This window comes from Hemicordylus capensis, chromosome 2 (assembly GCF_027244095.1).
Source record: "Hemicordylus capensis ecotype Gifberg chromosome 2, rHemCap1.1.pri, whole genome shotgun sequence".
Classification (NCBI taxonomy): domain Eukaryota; kingdom Metazoa; phylum Chordata; class Lepidosauria; order Squamata; family Cordylidae; genus Hemicordylus; species Hemicordylus capensis.
In genome coordinates, this window is record NC_069658.1 from 72490615 (window position 1) to 72518113 (window position 27499).

Here is a 27499-nt window from a genome sequence, read left to right on the forward strand (position 1 = left end):
CGTTCAAACCAGTTTCTTAAATCAAGATGGAATGTGAAAGGGCACTGGAGAACTGCATAAGTTTTTCAAGCAAGTTCACAAAAGTTTACTCCACAGCAAAGATCCAGGACACAGCAAGACAAACAATGGAAAAAACTTTTATTAAATAATGCTCTTATTTCAAAAGTTTCAATAAGTCCCGTTCTTTTGCCTCAATCCAATCTCCGATGCACTTCGGCTCCTAAGACCCACTTTTCAGGGACAACTAAGAAGGCAGCCTTACGCACACTTACCTGGGTGGAAGTTGTCTTACCGGAGCCACTTGTTTCCTAGGAAGCGTTCCTAGGATCGGGCTGCACTGCTATGGCCGCTCTCTATGCACGAGCACATGTTTACTTGAGAATAAAGTCGAGTTCAACGGGGCTTACTCCCAAGTAGGCATGCACCGCCGTAGAACCTTCACTTGAGTCCTATTGAAATCAGTGGGATTTTCTTCCGAAGGGACAAGCACAACGCCCAGAGAGAAGCTGCTAGCTTCCCATTGTGCGTAAGGATCAGGAAGAGGAGGCGACTCCACGACGTAGGCTGCTACTACAGCAATTCCTTTCCTTTCCTTTCCTTGCCGGGACGCAACCAGGATACAGACCCACCTGCCTCCTCAATGAAAGGAAGTCGACGCCCTCTCCCTACTCCTTGTCCCTTCCCAACCGCGGGATCCATCCAATGGCCTTGCCGAGAGTAGGAGCGGCACTTTGCTTCTCGCCCCTCATTGGTGGTCGGCCAAGTTGTCCTCGCGAGGCAGGGCAGAGCATGCGCCGGATTGGCTGCCGGCGGAAAGAGAGGCCGGAGCGGATTCGCCGCGGGGTCCTCACGTGACGCAGGCGGGGCCGGTGACGGCGTATTGTGGTGGAGGGGCTTTGCTGCTCAGGTAGGTGGATGCCGCGCTCGGGGTGGCGGTGGTAGAGCTTGCAGCGTGGTGGCAGGGGCAGGGCGGCGCGCGCTCGGGGCAGGTGGGGCACGGGAGGGGCCGGCCGGCCGGAGGGCGACGGGGCGCCCGGTGGGGCTGCGGCGCCTAGGCCCGAGGGGCGAGCGGGGCGGGGGCGGTGCCGGAGTGTTGCTTGTAGGGATAAAGGAGAAAGAGGCGCTCCCGGTTCTCGCTGGGACGGATGGCTCGACTGTGTGTCGTAGGAGGTCACCGCCTCGTGTGGGCGCTGGGTCGCTGGCTCCCCTGCCGCGATCTGGCCGTGCTCTGTTCCTTTCACCGCCTCCGTGGTCAGTTTGGAAGGTTGCCCGCGGGAAAGGGGGCGGAACTTGGGCAGGCATGGGTCGTGTTCACACGCCTGAAGAGGTTTTGGGTGTCCACTTTCCCCTGTGCCTTCCCCCACCTGGGGTGGCTGATTTAGACGCGGGATGCTTGAACCTGTGCAGAAGACCCTGTGGACAGTGCAGAGTACAGTGCAGTTGGATTTCCCAGGCTGTCAGCAGTCAGTATGGACAAGTGGGGGCGGATGGCAGGGTAGGGCTAAGAGTAGTGAGGGACCTTGTTGTGGGTAGGTCTTGGAAGTGACAGGTTGGGCTCCAAACAGGTTTCTGGGTGACTTGTGTTCATGTGGTCCTGTGAACTCTATAGATCTAGATACAATCTGGATCCCATTGCTGCTGTTGAAGCCAGTTGCTTGGGATCATAGTAGACATACGGTATTGGAGAAGCTTACTTCCCCTAGAGATGTTGGCAGAGATTTATCCATGGTAAGGCTTTCACTAGTTAAAAACTGGTTCAGTGATGGGCAGAATCCTGAAGGGGAAAAATGTATAGGAGGAACTTCTTGTCTGTGTTTCTAATACAGGTCTATGGTACTTTTAGAGCATCTTTGAGAAGTGTGATCCAGGTAAAGGTGGGAAGCTGCTTCCATTGCTACCAGCTGTGTATTGTATACATACATAGAGGGGAAATGGCTATACTATAGTGGAAGAGGGCAAACCTAAAGAGAGGCAAAGCAGGAAGGTGCACTTGGAAGATGTAAAATAAGAACTTGGAACTCTTTGTCCATAGCCCAAGTTTCTAAGAGTTTCAAAAAGAGGCTGCTGGGTGTAATCTGCTTTTGCACACAAAAACAGTAGGCAACTTTGTGCTTCAGTAGTAGATCCGGTAAGACAAGTTTAGTGTCTTGTGCTTGGATTTGATTTAGATAAATGGAACACAACTCTTGTAATACTGGCCATTTAGGTCTCTGTGTTTGTAGCAATACTTTCTCCTTTGGTATTGCTGCACAAGTTTGGTGGACAGGACTAACTAGTTAAGCAGGCAGAGTAGACTTTCACACAGTGGTAATATGACTTGTCCACTTAACTTTTGTGTTGTTTCTCTTCAGTGTATTGTATGGGAAAGTACTGAAAGTACTTGATGTAATACCGTACTCAGTAAAATATAAAACATTTAACTGCTATGAAGAAGTTGTGAATGTCAAAATAATAAAATGCTTCATCTTGTTAGCTGTGTCATTTTTTGGGGGGGGGATGGATTTGGTGGTGTTAGGGAAAATAATAAATGATGCAGCAAGTGAGTGGAAAATGTTTTTAATTATTGCTGGAACAATATTCTTATTAATGGATTTTTTTCTGCAGAACATGTCTTTGACTGGTAACTTGCATTGATCTCCTAAAATATGACCTGATATGAAAATATGACAAGTAAATAATAAATATGAACTTTGCCATGCTACATTTCAGAAGGTGCTCTTATGATTCAGAAATATAATATTGTTTTTTATATGCCATGTTTTCATCTGCAGCATGTGCCTGTTAACATCAGCCTACTTAATACAAGCTATATCTTTGTGACAGCTTGAGTTTGGGCTCTTGGATTCCTAAAAACATTGCATTATTGCCTGTCCTCAGGTGTCACAGGCTCCTATTAGGTGTAAATCTGCCTCTTACATTCCCCCTGAAAGATCAGGTGCTTAGCTTGGGAGTGCTCCTGGACCCAAAGCTCTCCCTGGTTTCTCAGGTTGGCAGTGGCCAGGAGCACTTTTTTTATCAGTTTTGGCTTATATGTCAGCTGCGTCCATTTCTAGAGGTGAATGACCTTAAAACAGTGGTACATATGCTGGTAATCTCCGGGCTTGACTACTGCAATGTACTCTTTGTGGGGCTGCCGTTGTACGTAGTTCGGAAACTACAATTGGTACAGAATGCGACAGCCAGATTGGTTTCTGCGACAACATGAAGGGACCACATAACACTGGTTTTAAAAGAACTGTACTGGCTGCCTATAGGTTTCCGGGTGAAATACAAAATGCTGGTTATTACCTATAAAGCCCTAAATGGCTTGGGTCCAGGCTATTTAAGAGATCGCCTCCTTTGTTATAAACCCTGCCCCCTGTTACGATCCTCTCTCTGGAGAGGTCCAGTTACGGTTGCCATCGGTCCATTTGGTGGTGACCCAGGACTGGGCTTTCTCTGTGGTTGCCACAGAGCTTTGGAATATGCTCCCTGATGAAATAAAAGTGTATCCTTTATTTGTTTTCAGGAAGACCCTCAAGACTCACCTGTTCTCACAGGCTTTTAATTAGTATTAATTTTAATAATTTGTTTTAAAAAATTGTTATGCTACTGTTCTTATTGTGCTTCTCTTTTTATGCTGCTGTTTTCATTACTTCATGTATTTTAATCTGTGATTTTTAAATATTTTAAATTTTGTACACTGCCTAGAGAGGTGCATATCAGACGGTATAAAAATATGATAAATAAATAATAAATAAATGGAAGTGCACTTTAGCTGACCCACTTTAACTGCATGAGAAGCTTCTAGTAGATCTGCTCTTCTTGTACATCTATGATTTGAGGTCATTCTGACATTTCCCAATGGCAGGGACTGAACAGACCACTCATTTCCTAGTGAGATGAGAGATAAGGTGAGATAGGATTACATGCTGAAGGTCATTTTGTATTTCTTGTGGTTGAATTGGGATATTGAACCAACCTTTTCTTCACACCTAAACCTGGTACTGTCTACTTCATAACATGCATAGCCTTTACAATGGGTAACTAGCTAACTTTTAAAGTGTTCTTGAAAAGCAAGCCACTGAGGTAGATCCCCCCCACCCCCCGCTGACAACTGCAGACATAGAGGGGGAGATATGGTATTTTTGTAGGAAGGGGGAGAGATGGAATGAATTTACAAGGAAGTCAATACATGATGTAACAAGTGTGAGGAAAATGTCCTTAATCCCCCACCACCACCTTTAGTAGTAAACATACAGTATTGGATAGCCTTATTGGAATGTTGGGCAAGCCCTCTGTATTGGATCTCTTGTGAAAAGAGATCTGAAAGATGTAAAATACTTCAACTGCATTAGCTCATCTTAAAGGAAATGCCGTAAGTGAAATGCTTCTAGTATTGAGGGAAGATTGGCAGGTTATTTTGAAATTGTGTAAATATAAGTTTCTTGCTTCTGCAGGTATTAACTAAAGTGGTAGTTACTAGAACTAGTGCATTGGATTGTGTATCGGATTAAATCCGAGGTGGTGTATCGGATTAAATCCGAGGTGGTGTATCGGATTAGTACAACCCATAGCAAGTTAATGAGCACCATCTTACTTTCATATTTAATGACTATAAATTGCTTAATTTGGTGGGTGGATGTTGTTGTTTATTCGATTTCTATACTGCCCTTCCAAAAATGGCTCAGGGTGGTTTACACAGAGAAATAACAAACAAATAAGATGGGTCCCTGTCCCCAAAGGGCTCACAATCTAAAAAGAAACATAAGATAGACACCAGCATCAGTCACTGGAGGTACTGTGCTGGGGGTGGATAGGGCCAGTTCCTCTCCCCCTGCTAAATAAAGAGAATCGCCACGTTAAAATGTGCCTCTTTGCCAAGTTAGCAGGGGTAGAGAGCCATCTCAGATCTTATTCCTTTATAAAACTCTGGTAGAGAGGCCCAGTTATTTTGCAACTCAGTATCTACAAGACGTTGTCTCACTGCTCTTTTAGCATTTGCCTGGCCCAACTCTAACAGTTGTTCAGGAACTATTCCTAAAGAGGTAAGCTTATTGCTTACCACCAAACACCAAATCGTCTGAGAAACAGCCGATAGGAACTCTGGAATTAATCCAGTCAGCCGCAAGTGTACTCTCAGCCAAAAATAAATAATTAAGAGCCAAGCACGTGATTCAATTTTTAGAAAACTAGCCTCCATATGCAGGACCACATTTGGATTGCATCTTGGGGTACCAAATAAAGTTTGATTTTTTCCTAACATATCAAAATTTGAGTATGTACCCAATTGAATTCCATGCAATAACTGAGGGATTACTTTGGCAGAATATAACTTTAAGGCTGTGGGGATAAAACTTGCGCGTTGCGTTCTAAAGAATCTATTAATTACCGCCACACTGCATTTTGCCGACTCGGCTACCATTCTCATATGCGCGGATTTCCTGGCATTTTGTTGAAAAACTACCCTGGGTGTTCTGCTTCCTGTACGAGAAAACCTTTGTTTTCATCTGTGGATGCCATTTCTGCTTTGTATTGTCATTGGCAATGATATGTAAGTAGGTGGCAAACTCAATCAAGCTTTGTTGGCAACAACAAAAGTGAAAGTTTGATTTTCCAGTGTTCTGTGTCAGCAACTCCAATATGAGATTGGACAAAACCAATGAAAAAGGATAAAGTGACACACAAAGTATTCCAACTACATTAGGGGAAATGGGCAACAATTACTGTTGATCATAACAAACTTCAAATTCTAGTGTGAAAATATATTAAGTCAAGAAAATAAAATCATAAAATAAAACATATGTCAGTACAAATAAAGACCACTCCTGGGATATATTTTTGGTAGGAACAAAGGGGTACAGAGGGAAGGGGGGGGTTGGCAAAAAGCACCTCCTTCATTGTGCATATGAAATGTTACTCTGTACACAAAATGTTAATTGGATGTTGGCCATTATAATTTAAAATCTACATTCTAAGATCTAAGTCAGGAAAATAGTATAGCTTCCTTGTGGGGAAAGGGACGAACTAGCAATAAAACTGCAAAATATTTATACAAATACAAATGTGAAACTCAAAGTAGCAGCTCCCAATTCCTCAGTGAACTCAGTTTTCCTTCCAGTGTTGAAATGCATACTCTATTGACAAGAATCTTTAGTATGTTTATGTGTCCTGGTGCAGTGTCTCCAAGATCTTCATAGTTATTTCAAATGCCTGATGGGATGTTGGTCAGTAGTTCTATTTTGCATATCCTTATTTATAATATTCAAAGTCAAAACAAGAATTAGAGAGGATGATTTGGCTCCCCTGCAGCATCAAGTCACAACATTAAACCTGTAAATAATACTATTTTAAGTATATACATCTCCTTAGAGTGAAAACACTCAGTTCATGCAAGGACTACAGTTGTTAGGAGAATAAAATGCACCTGTTAAAACCACACTTCTTCATTTCTCTGAATATTGTGGCTTCTCATGGAGGTGTTGGTCATTAAAAATACTTCTGATATGTTTCAATCTGAGTCAACCCACACTTAACCCCCCCCCCCCCCAAAAAAACACCAATTGCAACTATGACCTGCAATAAAATATATTCTATCCCTGTTGTGCATGGTGAAAAAGAGCTGGAAATGCTGGGACATTGTCAAATAAAAATATCTGAATCTACTCAGTATGGATAACATTGCCACAAGGTATTGTTCACCAGCCCAATATATTATTCATCCATTTCTAATTTACACGTGTATATACCACCTTTTGTCCTGGATCTCCAGGGCTGTAAAAGTGTTATGAAAACAATAACTGAAACATAATAATCCACTTCACACCTGTGTATTTCTGAGAGGGAAGGAGTCTGATGCATTTAAGTTCTTGGTGTGTAGGTTCCCCCTCCCACAACATAAGAACAAGAGAGGAAGTGTGTACATACACACATACTCCTGAATGACAGAAGGGGAAATAGTGTGCACTGAATCTGTTAATCTCTTCTTTGATGCTAACTTTTGCTTTCTAACCTGGCATCCTCTCCCTTCACAATTTGTCCCCTGCATATCCTCTCTCATACCTGACTGTCTTTATATTTCTCAACACCTTCTTCCTCTCTTTTATTATTCTGTTTTTAAAACACCCTTTCTTATTACTTTTTTGAAAACTAACTAGCTCTCTGTTCTGGGGGGCCTCCTGCTGCCCACTCCCACTGCACCGCTCCTCTCAATTTTCGCCACTGCCGTGTGCATGGCTACGGTGTGTGTGTGAGCTGAGCAGGCCTTGGCCTTCTCTGTGGTGGTGGCAGCGGTGGATGCAACGGCTGGTGGGCCTGTCTGTCTGGGCCTTGAGTGCGCCTGCACTCCCTTCCCTCCTGCCTCCCTGTCCCCACCACTCAGTTGCTGTTTCTCAGCAGCCCATCCAGGAACCGGAGGGTGCTCCAGAAGGGCAATTCCAAGGCTCCCTCTTCCCACCTTGCCGCTGAGCTTTGCCTCCCCTGGGCAAGCACTTTTCCAGCCAGCTTATACCACTAGGGACTGAAGTGCCCCCTCCCCTGCAATTTCCACCTCCCTTCCTCCTGGGGATGCCCGCCAACACCATGGGGGAGGCCAAGGCTTGCTTGGCTCACCTTCACCCTCCGGCTGCGCACATGACAGCGGCGGAAATGGAGGTGCGGTGAGGCAGCGGCGGGGCGGCAGGAGGCTCCCCAGGACACTTGGAGGCCCCCCGGGACTCAGGAGGCCATGGACTGGGGCCCCAAGATCCGGGGGTAAGAGCGCCTCTGCCTTTTTTAGCTGCTGTCCAGGTTGTACAGATTCTTTTTATCTGACCAAAATGACTTGAGATTTTATAATGTGGCTAAGTTATGTTTAGTAGCCAGTACAATTCACAGGAGTTCATTATGAATCATTGTTAACTGATCTTTATGTTTACCGATGTGCTTAACTACCCTGTAGGTTATGTAGGGGTTTTTGTTGTTGTTGGACTTCTGTTTGTAAACTGTGTTGGTGTGTGACTGTAATAAAGGGATTGATTGACTTTGGGCTTGTGTGTGTGTGTGTGTGTGTGTGTGGTTTTTGCCCCTTAGGTTTTTTCCCTTTAGAGTTTTGTGAAACTGATTTAGCTGTGGGTTACTCTGAGTCCCCTGTTACCTCCCTCTTGCTTGCAGTGCTCTCCTTATGATCCATAAGGATCATAACATTTCCAGCTATTATTGAACTAGATATGATTGACAGGTTATATTGTGGGGGAGGGGGATCCAGATTTCATCAATTTTAATATCAGACTGGAACATTTTAGTGGGGAATTCATTCACACCCATTGTTGCCAATTTCTTTGTCTTGGATAGAAGAGAGACTTATTCTTGATATGTAAACACTTGTCTATTTCATAAATTATGTAGTATATGATCACAGGTTTAGAGAGGTGAGACACTTAGACATGTCAACACCTCCTTTATATAAGTTGCAGTTTGTATCACCACTAGTAGAGATCGAGCCTTTTGAGAAATCCACCCATACTTGTGTGTTTGTGTAGACACACACCTGATAGACTAAAGTGAATCTTGTTTAGTTGAATGTATACTTTGCTCCTTTGCTATAAAAGTGTTGACTTGGATCTTTAACAGAAGATTGTAAAGAATATCTGTTGGATAACCACTGTGATTTTTACATATTTGTACTGACACGATAGAAGAATATCCTTGTGCTATTTCATTAACAGTTTAAAAATTAATAGTGTTTTGCTTTTAACTTTGAAGCTTTTCTTATCACCGGATTTTGCTAGCAAGCCCTTTCCTCCTGCCCACTTTTCTTGTCAGAAGCTCAAGCCAGAGGGCAGGCTTAGCTGGGGTAGTGGTGGTAGTGCTATAAGGGCTGTGCATCCAATTGGAGCAATGCTTATTTCCAATTTGATAGAGCCTATATCATATGGTTTTTGTATCATACTGTGTCCAATGCAGATTTATTAATAGTAAGCCCCTTCCAATTGGAAAAAAAAATCCAGGCAATGGTTTTTATTATTGGAGGACAGCTCCCGCTCCCCCATAGTTTTGTTCTAAAGCTTGTATCTTTTTGAAACTAGTGGTGATTCATATCTGGGAAACATGGAGGGAGGGAGAGGAGTTGATGGGATTGATCTCTCTTGCTGGCCATTGCCTGAATGTCTTCACAGGCTTGTGACTGCTGAAAGCATGCTGCAATTGGTTTAACTGCGTCTATTCTTTTCCAGTCACAGTGCCAGGCCTGTAGCCAGCCTCAATTTTTTTGTGGGGGTGGGTGGGCGGCGGGGCGGATTGTAGAAGGTTATAAAATGTTCAGTGAAAACACTCAGTGAGGCTGGGGAGGAAAGAGAATGTTTTGGTGTGGCAGGTACACACCATGCTACCAGCCGACTATGGGCCTGCACAGTGCTTTGAGGGAGGGATGCAAAGATAATATATTAGACTCTGTCCCATGCGAAACCCTGCTGTTTTGTAGTGACTTAGGAGGAATGTTTGAAAGGTGCAAAACATGCAAGCAACACAGAAATGTGAAAAGGGTTTGTGTGTCTCCTTCCCAGAAATTATAGCACATACTAGCCTGCACTTTGGGGGACAAGATACTCCAGGAATATAAGAACAGCCCTGCTGGATCAGGCCCAAGGCCCATCTAGTCCAGCATCCTGTTTCACACAGTGGCCCACCAGATGCCTTTGGAAAGTCCACAGGCAAGAGCTGAGGGCACGCCTTCTCTCCTGGTGTTACTCCTCTGCAACTGGTACTCAGAGGCACCTTGCCTCTGAGGCTGGAGGTGGCCTATAGCCCTCAGACTAGTAGCCATTGATAGACCTGTCCTCCATGAATCTATCTAAACACCTCTTAAAGCCATCCAGGCTGGTGGCTGTTACCACATCGTGTGGCAGAGAATTCTATAGGTTAATCATGTGTTGTATGAAAAAGTACTTCTTTATGTAAAGTTGGGTTTTTTTGCCCAAATATGCATCACTTTATATTTGCAAACATGGAACCACATCTGCCATTTTGTTGCCCTCTAACCCAGTTTGGAGAGATCCATTTGGAGCTCCTTACAATCTGTTTTGGATTTCACGACCCTAAATTTATTATTTATTGATTCAATGTATCGACTGCTTGATTCCAAAGGCTCTAGGCGGTTCACAAAAATAAACCTCACAAAAACAAAGCAAGAAACTGTTAAAACACTTTAAAACAATTTAAAACATTCAAATATTACTAATAGCTTGGCTAAAAAATGTGTCTTAAGGGCTCTTTTAAAGGCTGGTAAAGATGTTGTTTTTGCTGTTGTTGTTGTTATTACATTTATATCCTGCTCTTCCTCCAAGGAGCCCAGAGCAGTTTACTACGTGCTTAAGTTTCCCTTTCACAATAACCCTGTGAAGTAGGCTAGGCTGAGAGAGAAGTGACTGGCCCAGAGTCACCCAGCTAGTATCATGGCTGAATGGGGGGTTGAACTCAGGTCTCCCCGGTCCTAGTCCAGCACTCTAACCACTTCATCATGCTGGCGTATAGGGAGTTTATAGTTTGGTGTCATCTGCAAATTTGGCCACCTCGCTTCTTACCCCAACTTCTAGATCATTTATGAACAAGTTAGAAAGCACTGGTCCCAATACAGATCCCTGGCTGGGGGACCCCACTTCTTACTTCCCTCCATTTAGATAACTGTCAAACATAGGAACATAGGAAGCTGCCATATACTGAGTCAGACCTTTGGTCTATCTAGCTCACTATTGTCTTCACAGACTGGCAGCGGCTTCTCCAAGCTTGCAGGCAGGAATCTCTCTCAGCCCTATCTTGGATAAGCCCCTTTGAACAATACTTGACACGATCTGAGATCTAAGGAACAAATGCCTACTATTCTATTGCCTCGCTTCTACGTGAACAGCGACTCTTTGTCTGAATGGGTCCATGCCTTACACATAACACCCTCCTATCATGGGTTGTCGGGCCAATTCTTATAACATACTTACATGGAATGTTAATTGATTAAGGTCACCAAATCGTAGGCAAGAGATCCTACACTTTTTAACAAAATGAAACTATCACATCTATGTTCTGCAAGAGACCCATTTTGAAAATGAGAGCCACCGCTTTTCGGCGCAACAGCAATGGACAGTGGGCCCATCCTTCTGGTCCTACGATGGGAGTGGCAATGCAGGGGTAGCGATATTGTTTAAAGACAGACTTGATCTCAAAATCGAGAGGGTATTGGAAATTGATCAGGGCAGACTTATGTATGTAGATTTTACTGTCAGGGGTGACCCAAGCTCGGCAACCACTCTAAGGCTTGACCGAGCCTTTAGACTTGGCGCCATATATGCCCCGGTACAATCACACCTTAGGAAGGCTCTTTGGGCTAAACTAAAAGATATATATGACACCAAGCGCCACCTCCTGATCGCGGGGGATTTTAATAACAGAGCCCAACTGAGCGACAGGAAAGCCTTTTCGGGAGGCCTCCCAGTCTCCCCCTCAAGTCCCTCTCTAACGAATGAGGAAAAAGCTCTCCAACGTTTTCTGAGTCAGACTCTGGGTTTAGATGATAAGGCCTTGGGGGTATATAATGATTTGGATTTTCCCCCAATCCGTCACGAAGAGAACTTTAAATCGCAGTATAGACATAAATTTAAAACCAGAGTCAAATTTACATATTACCACCTGAGATCAGCTAGCTGGCTAGATAGACTCTGGGCTCCCCCTTCTTTTGAAGTCTACAGGTGTAAACTAGTACTTACCCCATGGTCAGACCATGCGGCTGTGGGATTTATTTGTAATCTTTCTGAGGTAATTCCACATGGTAAGCCCTTGTGGCGATTACACCCAAAAATGTTAAGTGATGAATATCTCAAAGGTGTCCTTTTATCAGAACTGAGGCGACAGATCCCTTGGCTATTAGAGGCAGAAGATGATCTTTTGGGAGCCTGAGAGACACTTAAAATGAGGGTGGGCTGCCGTACTAGGGCAGTGACCAGCCGGACATATAAGAGAGGGGTCAAAAATGATCAGAAAGTGATCACCCAACATCTGAGGATTGTTGATAAGATGAACAGGGGAGAAGCCTTCGATATGGAATCATGCCGCCGCTACAAAGAGACAATCAGGACATTTCAAAATGAGCTGCAGCACAGGCATTTAGAAAATAAGTGGTATCGCTTCAAAGGGTCTGTAGTTGAAAAAGGGGAGTGGGCAAAGGACAAGATGCATGCATCTAGTTTGACATTCCAAGGCCTGCGATCGGATGGAAGTAGCCCACTAATGGCCGACCCCCACGATATGTTAAAGATCATGGCCCAGTTTTATACAAACGTATGCATTGAAGGATATTTCTGTAAAGGATATTCAATCCTATCTAGATAGGTTCTGCAGTCTGAATGAATATGGTCTTGGCTATTTCCTCACTGAGGGGGGAAAAAGCTCTTTGACCCATCCTGTAACGATAGAAGAGGTCAGAGCAGTTATCTCAGCGGGAAAGAACACATCGGCCCCGGGGCCTGATGGTCTGACATGGCATAAGATTTACGCAGACCAGCTACTACCAGTTTTAGTAAAATTATTTAATTTTGTCCTAGACAATAGGCGTTTAAATAGGTCCTTTGGGGACGGCCTCTTAATTTTCCCCAAGAAAGGTGACACCACTTTACCACAAAACTGGAGACCGATAACGCTCACAAATATCTATTACAGAATCTTTGCCAAAATCCTAAATAATAGATTAGTGAAAGTGGCCCCTAAATTGGTCCACAGCTTGCAGACAAGTGCTATCTCGGGAAGAAAGATGACAGACTCATTGTGTCTGCTGAGAGAACTTTTTTACTCTATACAGAATGAAAGTTGGAAAGGTCACCTCCTCTTATTGGATCAAGTTAAGGCCTTTGACAAAGTGAACCACAATTATCTGTGGACATTGTTGAAAGCTAAAGGCATACCACCCCTATTTGTTACTTGGATACAGCTGCTCTATACGAATGCAAAGGTGACACCACAGATTAATGGATGGCGGGGCGACCCGATCATTTTGCATTCGGGTGTCCGCCAAGGTTGCCCACTGAGCCCATTACTTTATGTTTTTGCCCTGGATCCGATCCTGATCAGGAGTCAGAGAGAACCCCATCTGCAAGGACTCTTGGTCTCTATCCCTCCGCCCAGCGAGATCTTCCCAGGAGGGAGGAGGAGGGAGAGTGAGGGGATAGCCGAACCACCTGTCCACTCAGAACCACATTCTGAGTTTAGAGTAAAATTTGTAGCTCATGCCGATGATGTTACATTACTGTTATCAAATGAAAATGAAATCTCTGTAATACTAGACCTCTTCTGGGAATATGGCAAGATCTCGGGCTCAGAATTAAATGCTGACAAAAGTGTATTTGTTAAAATGGACCCCGGACGCCAACAACTCCCGTGCCTACCCATCTCTGAATGGGCTTTTGCGAAGGGGCCCCAGAGTCCAAACTGAAGTGGGTAGATACAGTAAACATTTTGGGGATTGAATATGGGATTAAGGAAAAAGTCTGGGGGAAAGAGAGCTGGTCTTGTAGCAAGTATGACTTGTCCCCTTAAGCTAAGCAGGATCCACCCTGGTTGCATACGAAAGGGAGACTAGAAGTGTGAATGCTGTAAGATATTCCCCTTAGGGGATGGAGCCACTCTGGGAAGAGCATCTAGGCTCCAAGTTCCTTCCCTGGCATCTCCAAGATAGGGCTGAGAGAGATTCCTGCCTGTAACCTTGGAGAAGCTGCTGCCAGTCTGTGTAGACAATACTGAGCGAGATGGACCTATGGTCTGACTCAGTATATGGCAGCTTCCTATGTTCCTAAAAATTGGACAGATTGGGAAGAAAAAGTAATGCTTAAAATCACCATATGGAGAAAATGGAGCCTCGCCATGTACCAGAAAACGGTTTACATCTGGACTTACCTGATACCCCCGGTGCATAACCTGGTGGTAGTCTATCATCCCCCGCTCGATCTCCTTCGGAGAGTTGAAAGCCAGATCTTCCGTCTAGTATGGCACACAGCGTCCTTCCCTTTGGCCCATGCGGTAGCATTTAAGGAGGTTGAGCGGGGAGGCCTAGCCCTACCTGCCCTGCAACCCTATTTTGTAACTGAATTAATGTCCTCCAATTTTGGAAACTGGATTTTCGTGAATGTCCATAATATGTCCAACCTTCTGCAAAAAACCTGGGTCTCACTTTTCGCTCTGCGTTGGCGCAAGTCAGCATGGGGCATAGCATGGTGGGGGAAAGGATCTTTCAATGGTAATATCACACAAGTATTAAGAAGAGAACACCCGGACTACTTGAGAGATTTGTTATTCACACTTAAAAAATGGGAGGTTGAACCGGATCTATTTAAAGGATCCTCCTCAGTTAAGCAGCTAAGGAAAACAATTTATGGAGAGATTCTAGAAGTGGGTTTCTTAAAACCTGATTTAGAATGTAAACACTACAAACACCGCACTTCACAGTACTTGTTGCAACCCGATCACCCTGTCGCTCTCTTTAAGGAGAAAAAAGTCCCTTTCCATTTATGGGAAACAAGGTGGCGCTTATACCATCAAGTACTACCACTTAATGCGGCTAAGCCATGGCTCCCAGAAGACCAGCAAGAGTGCCCTAAAATCACCTGCAAACAGAAAGCTAGTGAGCTAGGTAAAACATTCAGGGAAACCCACTCACATTTCTTAAAAGAGTGTGTGGTAGCCAAAAGAGTGTGGCAGGGAGTAAGCAAGCTGTTAGAGTGGCCTGATTTGGAAAAACAGACTTGGGAAGAAATAACCTCGGGTTTGAGCGATAGAACCTCCTTTCGAGGTCCCAGAAAGAAACCTTCAAGGAAACGGGACGGAACGGGTGCCCTCATACTAGGGAATTGGAATGTTCCCCTTCTCATAATCGGGTTAGTAAACCTGTATGTCATTTATGCAATGCTCCTCTATAGGAATAGGGAGGGAAGACGCGACCAAGAGGTTCACGCAGATGAGACAGTAAATCTCTTCTGGGAAAGTTTGTATGGTTATGTGCAAAGAGACAAGTGTATCTCTTCTAAACAGCAATGGGACAAATTGTGGGAATGGACGTCGGACATAACCCCCCCGATTACCGGATGTGGCTTGTAATCCCCCACCCCCAAGTTACAGTACTACCTGCATAGACTTCATAACCTTGTGGGTTTCCAAATCCTTGTGTGTAAATCTTTGTAGATATATCATGTACAAACAACCACTTTGTATATAATTGTGCTTTGGCAACGTCCTGTATGCTTTGGTAGTTTGTTGGTTCAATAAAAAAATCTTGTCCTATAAAAAAAATCTTGTTCTATCTTGGAGAAGCTAGGGAGGAAACTTTGAACCTTCTGCTCTTCCCAGAGCGGCTCCATCCCCTGAGGGGAACATCTTGCAATGCTCACGCATCAAGTCTCCCATTCAGATGCAACCAGGGTAGACTCTGCTTAGCTAAGGGAACAAGTCATGCTTGCTACCACAAGACCAGCTCTCCTCCCAATTTATATCTACTCTTTGTTTCCTTTTACTTCAACCCGTTATATGAATCCACACATGAACCTAGCCCCTTATCCCATGACTGCTAAGTTTTCTCAAGAGTTTTTGATGAGGAACTTTTTGAAAGCTTTTTGCAAGTCAACTGCATCACCTTTATCCACACTCATGTTGGCACTCTCAAGGAACATCAAAAGGTTGGTGAGGCAAGCTTTACCTTTGCAGAAACCATGCTGGTTTTCCTTCAGCAAGTCCTGTTTTTCTACGGTAGGGCAGCTCAGTTTTGGCCCTCTAGCTGCTTTTGGACTAGAACTTCCATAATTCTCAACCACAGTGGCCCATAGCCAGGTATTATGGGAGTTGTAGGCCAACATCTGCAGGAGAGCTGAAGTTGAGCAGCCTTGCTCTACAATATATGCTTAACAATTTTATCTTTGAGAATGCTTTCCATCAACTTGCCTGGAACAGATGTTAAGCTAACCGGCCTGTAATTTCCCAGACCCCTTTGGATCCCTTTTTGAAAATTGGTGTTATATTGGCTGCTTTCTAGTGTTCTGTAACAGAACCTGATTGTAGGAATAGGTTATATATTTTAGCAGGGAGTTTGACAATTTCACATTTGAGCTCTTTAAGGACTCTTGGGTGGATGCCACCTGGCCCTGGCGATTTGTGAATTGTTTGTTTTAGAACGTCATCTCTCATCACCTCTATCTGACTCAGTTATTTAGCCTCTGTCGCTGAGAAGGTTGGTTCAGACACAGGTATATACTCAGTATCCTCTGTCGTGAAGACAGATAGGGGCTACCAGTGCCTCTAAGCATCCAAGTAAAGGAATAAACCAAGCAAAAGTAGAAAAATGTGTGAAACTCCTGTTTCCAATGTGCAAAACAGGATACTGGACTAGATGGGCCTTGGGCCTGATCCAGAGGGGCTGTTCTTATGTTCTTAATATGAAAAGGTGTGCGTGCATGCCTCTTTCTTGGGAACCCTAGCACATACTTTGGTGGGCAAAATCTTTAAAGAAGGGCTTCCAGTGCCTCCAGACATCCAAGGAAAATAAGGATCCAAGTATCTATGCAAAGCATAAATGTGAAAAGAGGTGGTGTACCTGTTTCTCAGAGACTCTGTCACCTCTACATGAAACAGGGTGGTATCAAGCCCAGGAAGGGTCCACCATCAATCCTAAAAATAGCTTACTATCCCTAGATGTTTTATCCTATTCTGCCTTAAAGTTGTAAATATATAGGCATTTTGGTGGTTTACCATTATTTCCTATGGGACAATGCATTGTTCTGATACGATGCATTGGATCAATTTGATCCAGGCTGCATTTTTCTTGGAAGAACAGTACAATAATATTTTTGAATGAATTAGGATCAGATTGGATCTGATATTTTGGTCTGTGTGCAGCTCTAGTGGCGATACTAGTCTGGTGTCAAAGAGGAAGTACCTGGTGCTTCCCACCACTTGTTGGTCAGATTGAGGGAAATTGGACTGTATGATTGTGGGTTGAGGAGTGAGCATCTCAGTTAGAAGTGTTTGCAAGTCCCTTCTCTGACTGATAGCTCTGGTGGCTGCTTTAAACAGGATATTTTGGTATCTGAACCATAGGTTGTCTGGGTCAAGTCTTGCATTTCTTATATTGTTTGCCAGCTAGATTATGTCATTCTTGTTTTATAGGGCTAGAAGGAATTGAAAAGACGGACGGGTTGGAAGAGTTGAGCTAAGGACCAGGGCACGAGTGTTAAAACACATTTGTGGGAAGAAAACCTTTTTCAAGGTAAGCATCCTTAAATTTGGGGGAGGGGGGCGTCTAGCTGGAAAAGATCACTGTGCCGTCAGTTGTTACTAATGGTGCGTCCCATTCAGGTGTTTATCAGCAGTTGTTTGTGAATAAATGAAGATATTTCTTTTTCAAAAACACATGTTTTGTACAGAGTATCATTTCAGTTACATTTAATTTCAGTCACTCCCTGTGCTGATACAAATCCTTGTGTTTCTTTATCAATATGTGCTTCTTCCTTCCAGAATTGTGTGAGATAATTTTTTCTTATAAAGGTTCCATAATTTCTGTTGCTTTTGCTTTTGCTTTGCTTTGCTTTCCTTGCTTGTTTTAGTTTTAATAACACAGAGACTTATGTTGCAAATCCTAAATGTTGGTAAGTAGTCCACTGCGAGAAATATTGCATTTCTGCAGCTGGAGAAATATTTACTGTATATGCTAACTGAGCAGTCAGCTGGGTTTGGAATTGCACTTTTGAATTGGAAGTTGTTGCATCTATTGCTCCTTTTTGTGGAAGTGGACGGGGATCTATTTTTAAGAATTATTTATTTATTTATTTATTTATTTCTAGAAAGTTGTAAAGCTTGACCAATTGGCAACTTTGTATGCTCCAAGATGTTTTGGCTTCTCCATACTCTGGAAGCTGTCCTATTTTGAACTTGTAGGCTAAACACATGGTTGACTGTGCTCACGAGCAAACTTTTAGTTACTTTGGAATAGCGTAGCTGCATTGCTCTCAAAAACTGCAGGGCTTGGAGAATATTATTGATGACACTTATAGCTCACTCACATGGCACAGCTTTTGGTAATTTGGAGATATTTCTCAGTTGATCATCTATATATAACTACTTCTTATTTCTTACTTTAAGTGCACAGTGTTATACAGAACTTTGCAGAGAAAAGATAACGCTTTTTCAGCATATGCATCGTTCCTCTTTCAACATATGTGCCATTGTTCTGTCTGCAGATGTGCTGACTAGAAGAATCTCTCACTAGTCGTCCTTGGTAAATCTAGTGCCTTATAAAAGATGGGGTTTGGAAGTGATCTGAAGTATTCTCATGAAGCTTTGCTAAAACTTCAAGATTGGGAGTTACGGCTGCTTGAAACTGTGAAGAAATTTATGGCCATGAGAATAAAAAGTGACAAAGAATATGCATCTACTTTACAGAATCTTTGTAATCAGGTTGATAAAGAGAACACTTCAGAATTGGATTATGTTAGCAATGTATCTAAGGTAAGAAAACAATGTAGAACTGGACAAACTTTTAAAATTGTGTGTGTAGTGAATTGCAAATAAATAACTTTATGGTGAAGTGACACTGATGTTTAAATCCTGGAGTCGTTAAACTACTTAATGTCTCAGGGTAAATGTTCTTGGAGTGGTGGTATGATTTATTTGGGGACTGATCAGATGAGTCATTCTGCCCACACATTCTGTTTGATTGTTGGTCCAATTACTCATGTTCCTTTAGTGTTTGACTAATTGCTGTTTAGATAAATGTGGGCCTAATGAAGTAGAATTGAAATTAGTATTGTAAGCTGTTTGATGGCACAGAGAGCTGAAGGTCAAGTTTGTTTAACTTCTCTAGAACTAAGAATTTGTGTCCCCCCCCCCCCAATATCTCATTTGGATTTCTCATATAAACAAATTTGAGTTGGTTGAGTTTGAGTTTGATTTGTGTGCATTTCTTTTTTATTGGTAAGCTATTAGTAAGGTCTCCTCCCACCGCCCCTTTACAGAATAGTTTTAAATGTTGCCGAGACTCTATGACAAAAACGGGGGTGGGGAATGCAGAGCCAATGTTGATGGTTTTTACCAATACATAGTGTACATAGAGCACAAAGAGTGTAAGGCTTTCATAATTATAATTCTGGATTTCTTTGCAAGACTGCCTCCCTTTCTCTTTTAACATTTCATTGCATGTTTTATATGATCACTTTTATTGCATGTTTTATATGATCACTTTTACTTAAGTTAGACAACAGATGAAAATATCTTGCTGCTTGTGAAACTTTTTATCATTGTAGCAAGATCTGAAAAATGTTTGTGTGAAGGGGAGAGAGAAAAAGATCACAAAGCAATATGAGTGGGACATTGGGTAAAAAGTGGTGGGTAAAAAGTGGGGAGATGCTATGTCACTATAAATTTTAAGCAGCCTTAATTTCTTTTAATCAATTTTCAGTTTTTAAAATTACTTAAGTTAACTCTCAGTTCCTGGGTGCACCTGCAGACTGTGATACTTACCATCTGCTCTTGATTAACAGTTCTGTTGTCTTGTCTCAGCAGTCTTTCCCACTCAGATCCAACAAGAGGATCAAGATCATAAAAAATGCCAGCCCCTGACAAAGCTATGGCTATAGTTGCTTACAGTCACAGTGTGGTGGCTAAGAAAAAATACAAAAGAGTTCATGTTGGTGTTTTGTGCTTTCTGTTTTGGGTGTGTCGTAGGGCCATTCCTAGTCTCAAGGAGGCACAGAAGTACCTGATAACAAATCTATTTGTTCTCCATTTTGAAGACTTCTGTCTCTAATTTTATCCTTCAAGTGTTGAAGGATATCTGTCTATCTTGCTGCTTCTGACCAATATCCTGGCCATAGCACAGCATAATAGGATAGCTGGTATAGTAGAGTGACTAAGAGACCAAGCTGTATGTCAGGACTTCCCCAGTTTTAATCTTGTCCTTGCCACGGCCTTCTTCAGTGGCTTTAAGCAAAGAACTTCTTCTCAGCCTCCCTCCCTCCACATCTGCAAGATGTTGATGTTGATACTGGCTTTAAACGTTGGTTGTAAGCATTGCAGCAGGACAATGTGCAAAATGCTTTCATGCTAAAAAAGTGTTATCTAGATTTCCTAAGAGTAGGTGTTGTCTTCTGCCTCAGAGTCTTCCTTTGCATTTGTCTAGAAAGTCCCTTCAGGGTGTTAGTGTGGCGTAACTTGGTTAAGCAATGTGGGCTGGATTATGTTAGAGCAGGGATCAATAACATATGGCATGTGAAATAATTTTGAGTGACACTCACACTGTTAGGAAGACCAGAGACCATATCACTCCTATCTTAAAGCATCTACATTGACTGCTGGTACGTTTCCGAGCAGAGTACAAGGTTTTGGTTATAACCTATAAAGCCCTAAACAGCTTGGGCCCTGGGAGTTTAAGAGAACGTCTTCTTTGCTATAAATCACACCGCCCATTGAGATCATCTGGAGAGGTTTGTCTGCAGTTGCCACCGGCTTGTCTGGTGGCTACTCGGGGACGGGCCTTCTCCATTGCTGCCCCAAGGCTTTGGAACACACTTCCTGCTGTAATGAGCCTCCCTATCTCTTACAACTTTTAAAAGGGCAGTCAAGATGCATTTGTTCACCCAGGCTTTTAATTAGATACTGTTTTAATTGTGTTTTAATAGTTTTAACTTTTAAATTTTAATTGTTGAAATGTTTTAATCTTTTATTGGCTATTTTTATTGTTTTGTAAACCACCCAGAGAACTTGTGTTTTGGGTAGTATAGAAATGTAGTAAATAAATAAATAAATAAATAAATTTTTTGTGGTTGAATCACTTGAATCAACCACATTTGAATCAATTTGACCTCAAAATTATTCATACATCCCTGATTCTTGATATCCACTGCCTGCTACAGCAAGCAGTGGCATGTGGGGTTGAGGCAGGTAGTGAGCATCATAACTGCTCTTCCTCACACATGCAGCAACTAACATCTGTGTTTTATTCACCTCCGAAATGGAGGAGTGTAATTTTATTTTTCCGAGGAATGGGGAGGGCATCCTAACTTGATGGGTTGTCAGCCTTCTCATGCTTCAAGACAGGGCCAATCAGATTTCAGATCTGTATATACTATGCTGCTCCAGCCACGCCCAAGACCCAGCCCAGTTCCGGTCCCGTCTCGCTTCAAGACAGTCCACAAGCTGCCTGTTCTCTTCTAGCTGCCTTAGGCTTGTTTTTCCTCGGCTATCCTCTAACTTTTTGGTTTCTGTCTCCCCACTTGTTCCCCTCATGGAGCTTTCACATTGTGGCGACATGCTGAAGGTCACCCTTCAGGAGGGTCCCCTCTCAGAGGCTATGTTGGCACCCGCCTCTGCGGTGTCTGGGACCACTGCCGTGTGTGCTGCTGGGCTTTCTGAGGGAACGATTGCTAAAAGCTCTGAGATGGCTCCGTGCCTAGAGCCCTTTCCACCCCGAAAAGTGGCAAAGACCAAATACTTAAAGGTCCCAGACGTGACCTAAAAGAAAAAGGAATGCAAGCTGGCCTCCGGCGGGGCTCCGCTTTGTGAGAGGCTTCAGCTACAGGCAGTACAGGTGCAGCTATCACCAACGAAAGTCTCTGAGATTCCCGCCAAAACCATGGCGGCCATTATGGTCTCTCCTCAGCCCGTGCCTGTTTCTAAGGCTTCGCCTTTGGTTTTGCCGCTCGCTGCTTCTGCACTCCTACAGGGGGTGCGCTCAGAAATGCCTGAGACTATTACTGGCCCTAACAATGAGGCTTTTTCAGCCGGTGAGTTGCAGTGGTTGGGGGACTTTGTTAATAAACAATGTTTGTCCCTGGTGTCTCCTTTGTTGGAACAGTTGGGTTCTTCAGGGCAGGTAGCTGACAACCCAATACAGTTCTATGATAACCTTTATTGAGCTTTTAAATAACAGGCCTGAGCTTCAGTGTTCCCTTTAATTTTTTTCATCAGTGAGCAGAATGAGTTTTGTTATGTGCATTATTATATGCCACTATATATATCATACACACAAGCACACACACACCATGAATATGGAAGGAAAAAGAAGTGTATTTTACTATTCTACTCTTTTTTTATTATGAAGTGTAATAAAAACAAGGCAGTACTTCAACAAACAGTTATTGGAAGTGATAATACTTCAATATTCAAATTAGTGTGGTAGAAATACTATTATCCCACCACACTACCTTCCTGCTACGGAATCATGGGCTATATCAACTTTTAAAAACATGGAGCTGGATATTTTCCAGATTCTAAATCTAGAACAGAATCAGGATTCACTTTCAATGTGCCAGCCAGAGATGTTCGCTCCTTGCTTTTTTCCTGAGTCGTTTGCTCTACATCACGAGTTCCTCTCAGATTGTTGGTCCAATTGCTCATCCTCTCAGACTCTAGTGTTGGTGGCGTGGCTTCTTTTTACTGCAAGAATACAGTAAACTAAGCCATCCTAATACTTAACTTGTTCAGTAATTCTGATGAGTTTGAGGTTCAAATTATTACAGCTTAGGCTTCAAAAAAGGCATCAGGAGCAATCTGTTGCATTCAGATGTCAGAATAAAAATATTTAGGGACATGGGATGGGTTAGTATAATACATGTTTTGGACAGACACATTTTTCTCTCATAATTATTTGACTCATAAAATGATATTTCTTTTAATTGAATAAAAACACAGCTAAAAAACCGGTATCTCAGAAGTGATCATAAATAACAACTCCAGTAGGTGCAATTAATGTTCTAAAGAAACCTCCAAATGTAGCTGAAGTGATGACAAAAGGAGACACTATAATGAAACTATCATTTTTTTAGAACAGATTTGTGTATTTTTACAGATGTATTGCAATTTACTATAAACTTCTGCGTATAGATAATTTGCTACTGAACTGCTAGGTCAACTGTCTGTACTTTTGAGTCTGAGATTGCAGTGACATATATTTAACACTACTATGCAGTTATTAGTATACCTTAGCTCCTAATAACATATAATACTTAAAAACATCTCTTAAACAATGTATGCACTATTCTTTCATTTCCAAGCCTGTAACAGTTTTCTCTGTCTTCTTTCTTCAAGTCATGGCTGCTCATTGTACAGCAGACAGAACAGCTTAGCAAGATCATGAAGACACATGCAGAAGATTTGAATGCTGGACCATTACATAGGCTTACTATGATGATTAAAGACAAGCAGCAGATAAAGAAGAGTTACATAGGTGTTCATCAGCAAATTGAAGCAGAGATGCTCAAGGTATCTGAGTCGATCACTGTTTAATTCTTTAAATTACTCGTAGAACAAAATTAGGATTCAAAACTGCCCACTACTACTTTGCCAGAAAAGACGTATTATGGATTGATGGACCTGTTCTTCATTGATTGCTGAAATCCAGAGCAATCCAAGTAGTTAAAATGTGAGGGCATTTCTGAGAATAAAATCTTTGAATGGATTTGGAATTGTCAGATTTTTGAGAAGGCGCTTTATTGTTGCCCTTCATATTAAAACTGTCTAAATATAGCTGTGAACTTTGAATTTGGGCAGTGGTCAAAGGCTCACAGCTCATGTTCTACAGTTTGGTTTTGGAGGAAGATGAATTGTACTGGTTTGATTTTGGAGGGAAGAGAGGGTTTGATTTTATTGGTTATGTTCTAAAAACGGAGCGAACTTAAGTTGTTTTGATGGGGTGGTTTGGAAAAAGTGAAAGGAAGTTAAAGAATATAAGGAGGTTGCCTTCAGCAGAGTTTTAGTGTAGTTCAGGTTGGAGAACTGAAGAGTCAGTCAGAAGAGAGTGAAGATCAAGTGGACCTCGGATCTGGAAGGAGTTGCAGAGCTGGAGTGAGAAAGAAGAACTGAAAAGAGTTGCTGAGAATAAGGGCTGAAAAATCACTAGGAGAGAGTCATTTCCCAAGGTATGGGGAGGGCATCCACAACGTGACAGATGTTGGGGTACCAAATTTGGAATCGTACTTCTTTGGGACCAAGAACAGTAAGGGGAATATGCTGGCACATGTCTCTGTCGACAGAACTGGCTCTATACCCTGTATTTCCAGAAGGTGCTGGATAGCTTGGGCCATTAAGGCCCTTTTTGCGTGGATTTTGGACACCGGAGTTTTGAAAAAGAAATCGGGGGGCGGGGGGGGGGGGTGAGACAGTAAGTCTATTTTGTACCCTTGAGTCACTGTCTGAATCACCCATTGGTCTGACGTGCTCTCCTGTCAAATAGAAGAAAACCCTTGCAGTCTGCCCCCCACTGGAATTGAGTCACTGCTTACAGTTTCGTCCGTCCGGTGGGCTTGAAAAGGTTCCGGCTCTGTTTCTGAGGTTCCCTTTATTCTTGTTAACCCATGCTTGACGCCAAGGCTGTCTGAATGAGGCTCCACGTTGGTCTCTATCCTGGAAGGCATTTCTGAATCCGACATTGGGAAATCGGTTAAAGTTCCTAAAAGAACGAAAGGAACTCTGGTTAAAAGTGTTCCCTCGAAATGGCCGCCTCAGTTCCCCGCGACCCACTGGCATGGCCTTCTTTTTATCACGGGTGTCTATAAGGTTCTGCTCCAAAGAGTCCCCAAATAGCTCCCCCCCTAAGGGAGTTGCTGCCAGTGCTGATTTTGACTTGGAGTCCACCCTCCAGTGTTTCAGCCACAATCCCCTTCGCACTGCCACCCTGGCTGCCATGGCTCTGGATGCGTGCTGTATACAATCAACACTCGAATCAGCCATTACAGCGCATGCCCTGGCAATTTTGTTTAATCCTTGACGCAACTTAACGTGCTCCGGTGGCACCAACTTAACCAGTTCCTTGGTCCATAAAATGGATGCCCTAGTGAATACCGAATTGGTCGTCGCTGCCCTAATGACCATTGCGGAGGCCTCGTGTCCCTTTTGCAGAAGGTGGTTGGTCTTTTCCTCCTCTGGTGCCCTCAGGAATTCTTCACCTTCTTTGCTCACCAAGGCACCCGTTACCAATTGGGCCATAGGCACATCGACATAATATCAGGCGGCAGTGAGTAAAGCCTTTTAGGAAAAGACAGTGCGGTTTTGATTGCAACTGGCATGCCCCACTCTGCTAGCATAACTTCCTTAAACAGGGAGGGAAACAGAACCGTAGCCGCTGAGACAGGGGTAGATGGAAAAACCTCCTGGTCCAGTCCCAAACCCTGAGGAGTATCAACAGTGGGTGCCACATCCTTAATAGCTCTTTTAACCTTGGTTAACAGGAGTTCAAATTCTGAGTTTGAAAATAGTCTAATTGTACTGGGCTTTTCAGGTAACTCCTGTTCCTCTGACAATTCTCCTTCCTCTTTTTCCTCATCTGAAGAAGAAGATTGATTAGGGGCATGTTTAGGGCCAGACGGATGTATTTCTGAATCCAGAGTAGTCACTGGAGCAGTAGCAACCGTAATGTCAGACAAAAACGGGGTTGGACGCTTTGGAGGCTGCACTGCCTCATCCGAGGAATAATGTGCCAAGGACCCCCTTTTTTGATGGCGCCTTGTATATCGCCTTTTGAACATCACCCTTTCCCCTGAGGGAATGGCCCGCCTAACTGGGCTGGAGTCAGGGGAGGATGAAAACGAGGGGCGCCTACGTCTATGCACCGTGGGGATAGGTACAGCAGAGCTGCCTGGTTCAACAGCCAATGTAATGGCTGAGATAGCAGAAGTGCCTGTATTATGCATCCCTGATTGTACTGCCATATTAGTAGTGCCTGCATTATGCACCCCAGGTTGTGTGGGATGACCGAATAGATTCAGGCACTGTTTCTTAACAAATTCCCCCAGCCAAAGTAATTCATTAGAGGACATACGTCCCTCAATAGATTCCAAATTTGGTACTCCTTCAACATCCGTCACATTGTGGATGCCCTCCCCATACCAGAAAAAGAACCCTTCATGTTAAGTCTACCAATGTTTCTATCTCTCTGGAGAGCTGAATCACTCACCAGCAGTCTGGGATTGAAACCCTAGAACCCTGAAGTAAGAGCAGCACCTAAGGCTAAAAAAGGAACAAGCTGGGTTTGTTGGAGGAGCTGAGGTGATTGCAGAAGACTCTGGGTAACGACTTTGAAGTTAGGGCCCAGTGTTAGACAGGTCAGTTTGGATGTGTTTTGATCACATTTTATTTCTTCCTTGTGCTCATTCAGTTGCTGTCATGGTACTAAATTTTCCAAAGGAACTATTGTTTTAAATTGAACTGTTTTCAAAATAAAATTTCTTGTTTGCATTTAAAAATTGGTAGCTTCTGTCCGTTTTCTCCACTTCACATCTAAAGCCTTTACCACACTACTTAATTTTGATACAACAAAAGTTGGAAGTCTGTTTTCAGTAGACTCAGCCAGAGAGAGCCGAAAAGTCTACTTGGTGGCAGCGGTTACACCTAAAAACCATGGGGCTGGTTGAGACCATGTGGTGGCAGCACAGTGTGATTCGTGACAACATGGATAAATTCATTTTTCTCTGGAGAGAGAGAGAGACAGACAGATAGACATTGAGACTGTCCTATTAAATGAATGTGTTTGTCCTTTATTCTGTCTCAAAGAGATTATTCTAGAACTGAGTCATGTATGGAGACTGCCAAAAACACTTCTGCTTGATAGTGCGCCACATATAAGTACTGTAACATTTGCACACCAGTTATTGTGTTGATGAGCCCAGTTACTAGAAAAGTCTCTGCACTCTTGCTGCAAATTTCTGATGTCTCCTCTACTCAGGAGGAGTGTCTTAATGCCTCTCCTGTTTGTTTTCTTGATAGGTAACAAAAACGGAATTGGAAAAATTAAAATCTAGCTATAGACAATTAATTAAGGAAGTAAATTCTGCTAAAGAGAAGTACAAGGAAGCACTGGCTAAAGGTAGGTTCTTCAAGACAAATAGCAGTACTGTTGGATCTGCATTAATTCTGTAACAGTACAGGTCGAGTATCCCTTATCCGGACATCCAAAATCTGGAATACTACAAAATCCGGACACCACGCCATAACAACAAAAACAAAAAAGCCTCAGCTCACTTTAAAAATGCAGTCAAGTGGCCTTCCTCAGGGCCAGGGACATTCTGCCGCTGCCTCCCTCAGGGCCAGGCCAGGTTGTCCTGCCTCCACCCCACCCCCCAACTGCCACCAGCACCTCCTGCCTCCTCCGCTCGCCTCTTTATCCATCCACCTCCTTGCTGCCACCATTATTTCTCACCTGCTGGAACTTTTGCACACTCTTGCGAGAGTTCTGGCTTGCATTCCAGACCCCCGTCTACCCTGTATAGAAGATTCCCAAATCTGGAAAAGTCCGAAATCCTGAACACTGCTGGTCCCAGGTAGTCTGGATAAGGGGTACTCGACCTGTATACCCCAGTGGTTCCCAAACTGGGAGCCTCCAGATGTTGCTGAACTACAGCTCCCATCATCCCCAGTAAATAATAGCTGGGGCTGGTGGGAGTTGTAGTTCAGCAACATCTGGAGGCTCCCAGTTTGGAAACCATTGGTATACCCAAATAAGTGTGCAAAATAAACCTTGGTAGTACTGCTACTT

The 27499-nt window shown here is 43.3% G+C and overlaps 1 protein-coding gene across 6 annotated transcripts in view; it reads left to right on the top strand.

The window, feature by feature from the left end:
• The first annotated feature begins 807 nt into the window (after positions 1 to 807).
• Positions 808 to 27499, top strand: part of FER (FER tyrosine kinase) — a 288734-nt gene continuing 262042 nt past the window's right edge. For 4 of the 6 annotated variants that reach the window (XR_008316296.1, XM_053296742.1, XM_053296743.1 and 1 more), the window contains exons 1-5: positions 808 to 907; positions 17146 to 17245; positions 18216 to 18483; positions 23059 to 23232; positions 26731 to 26830. Coding sequence is in view for 5 of the 6 variants with exons in the window: in XM_053296742.1 (XP_053152717.1) it covers positions 18277 to 18483; positions 23059 to 23232; positions 26731 to 26830 (481 nt within the window). In the remaining variant the exon portion in view is untranslated. Of the gene's footprint in view, positions 908 to 17145; positions 17246 to 18215; positions 18484 to 21185; positions 21756 to 23058; positions 23233 to 26730; positions 26831 to 27499 lie in introns of those variants that run through there. The other 2 variants (XM_053296746.1, XM_053296744.1) reach the window with 2 other exon arrangements.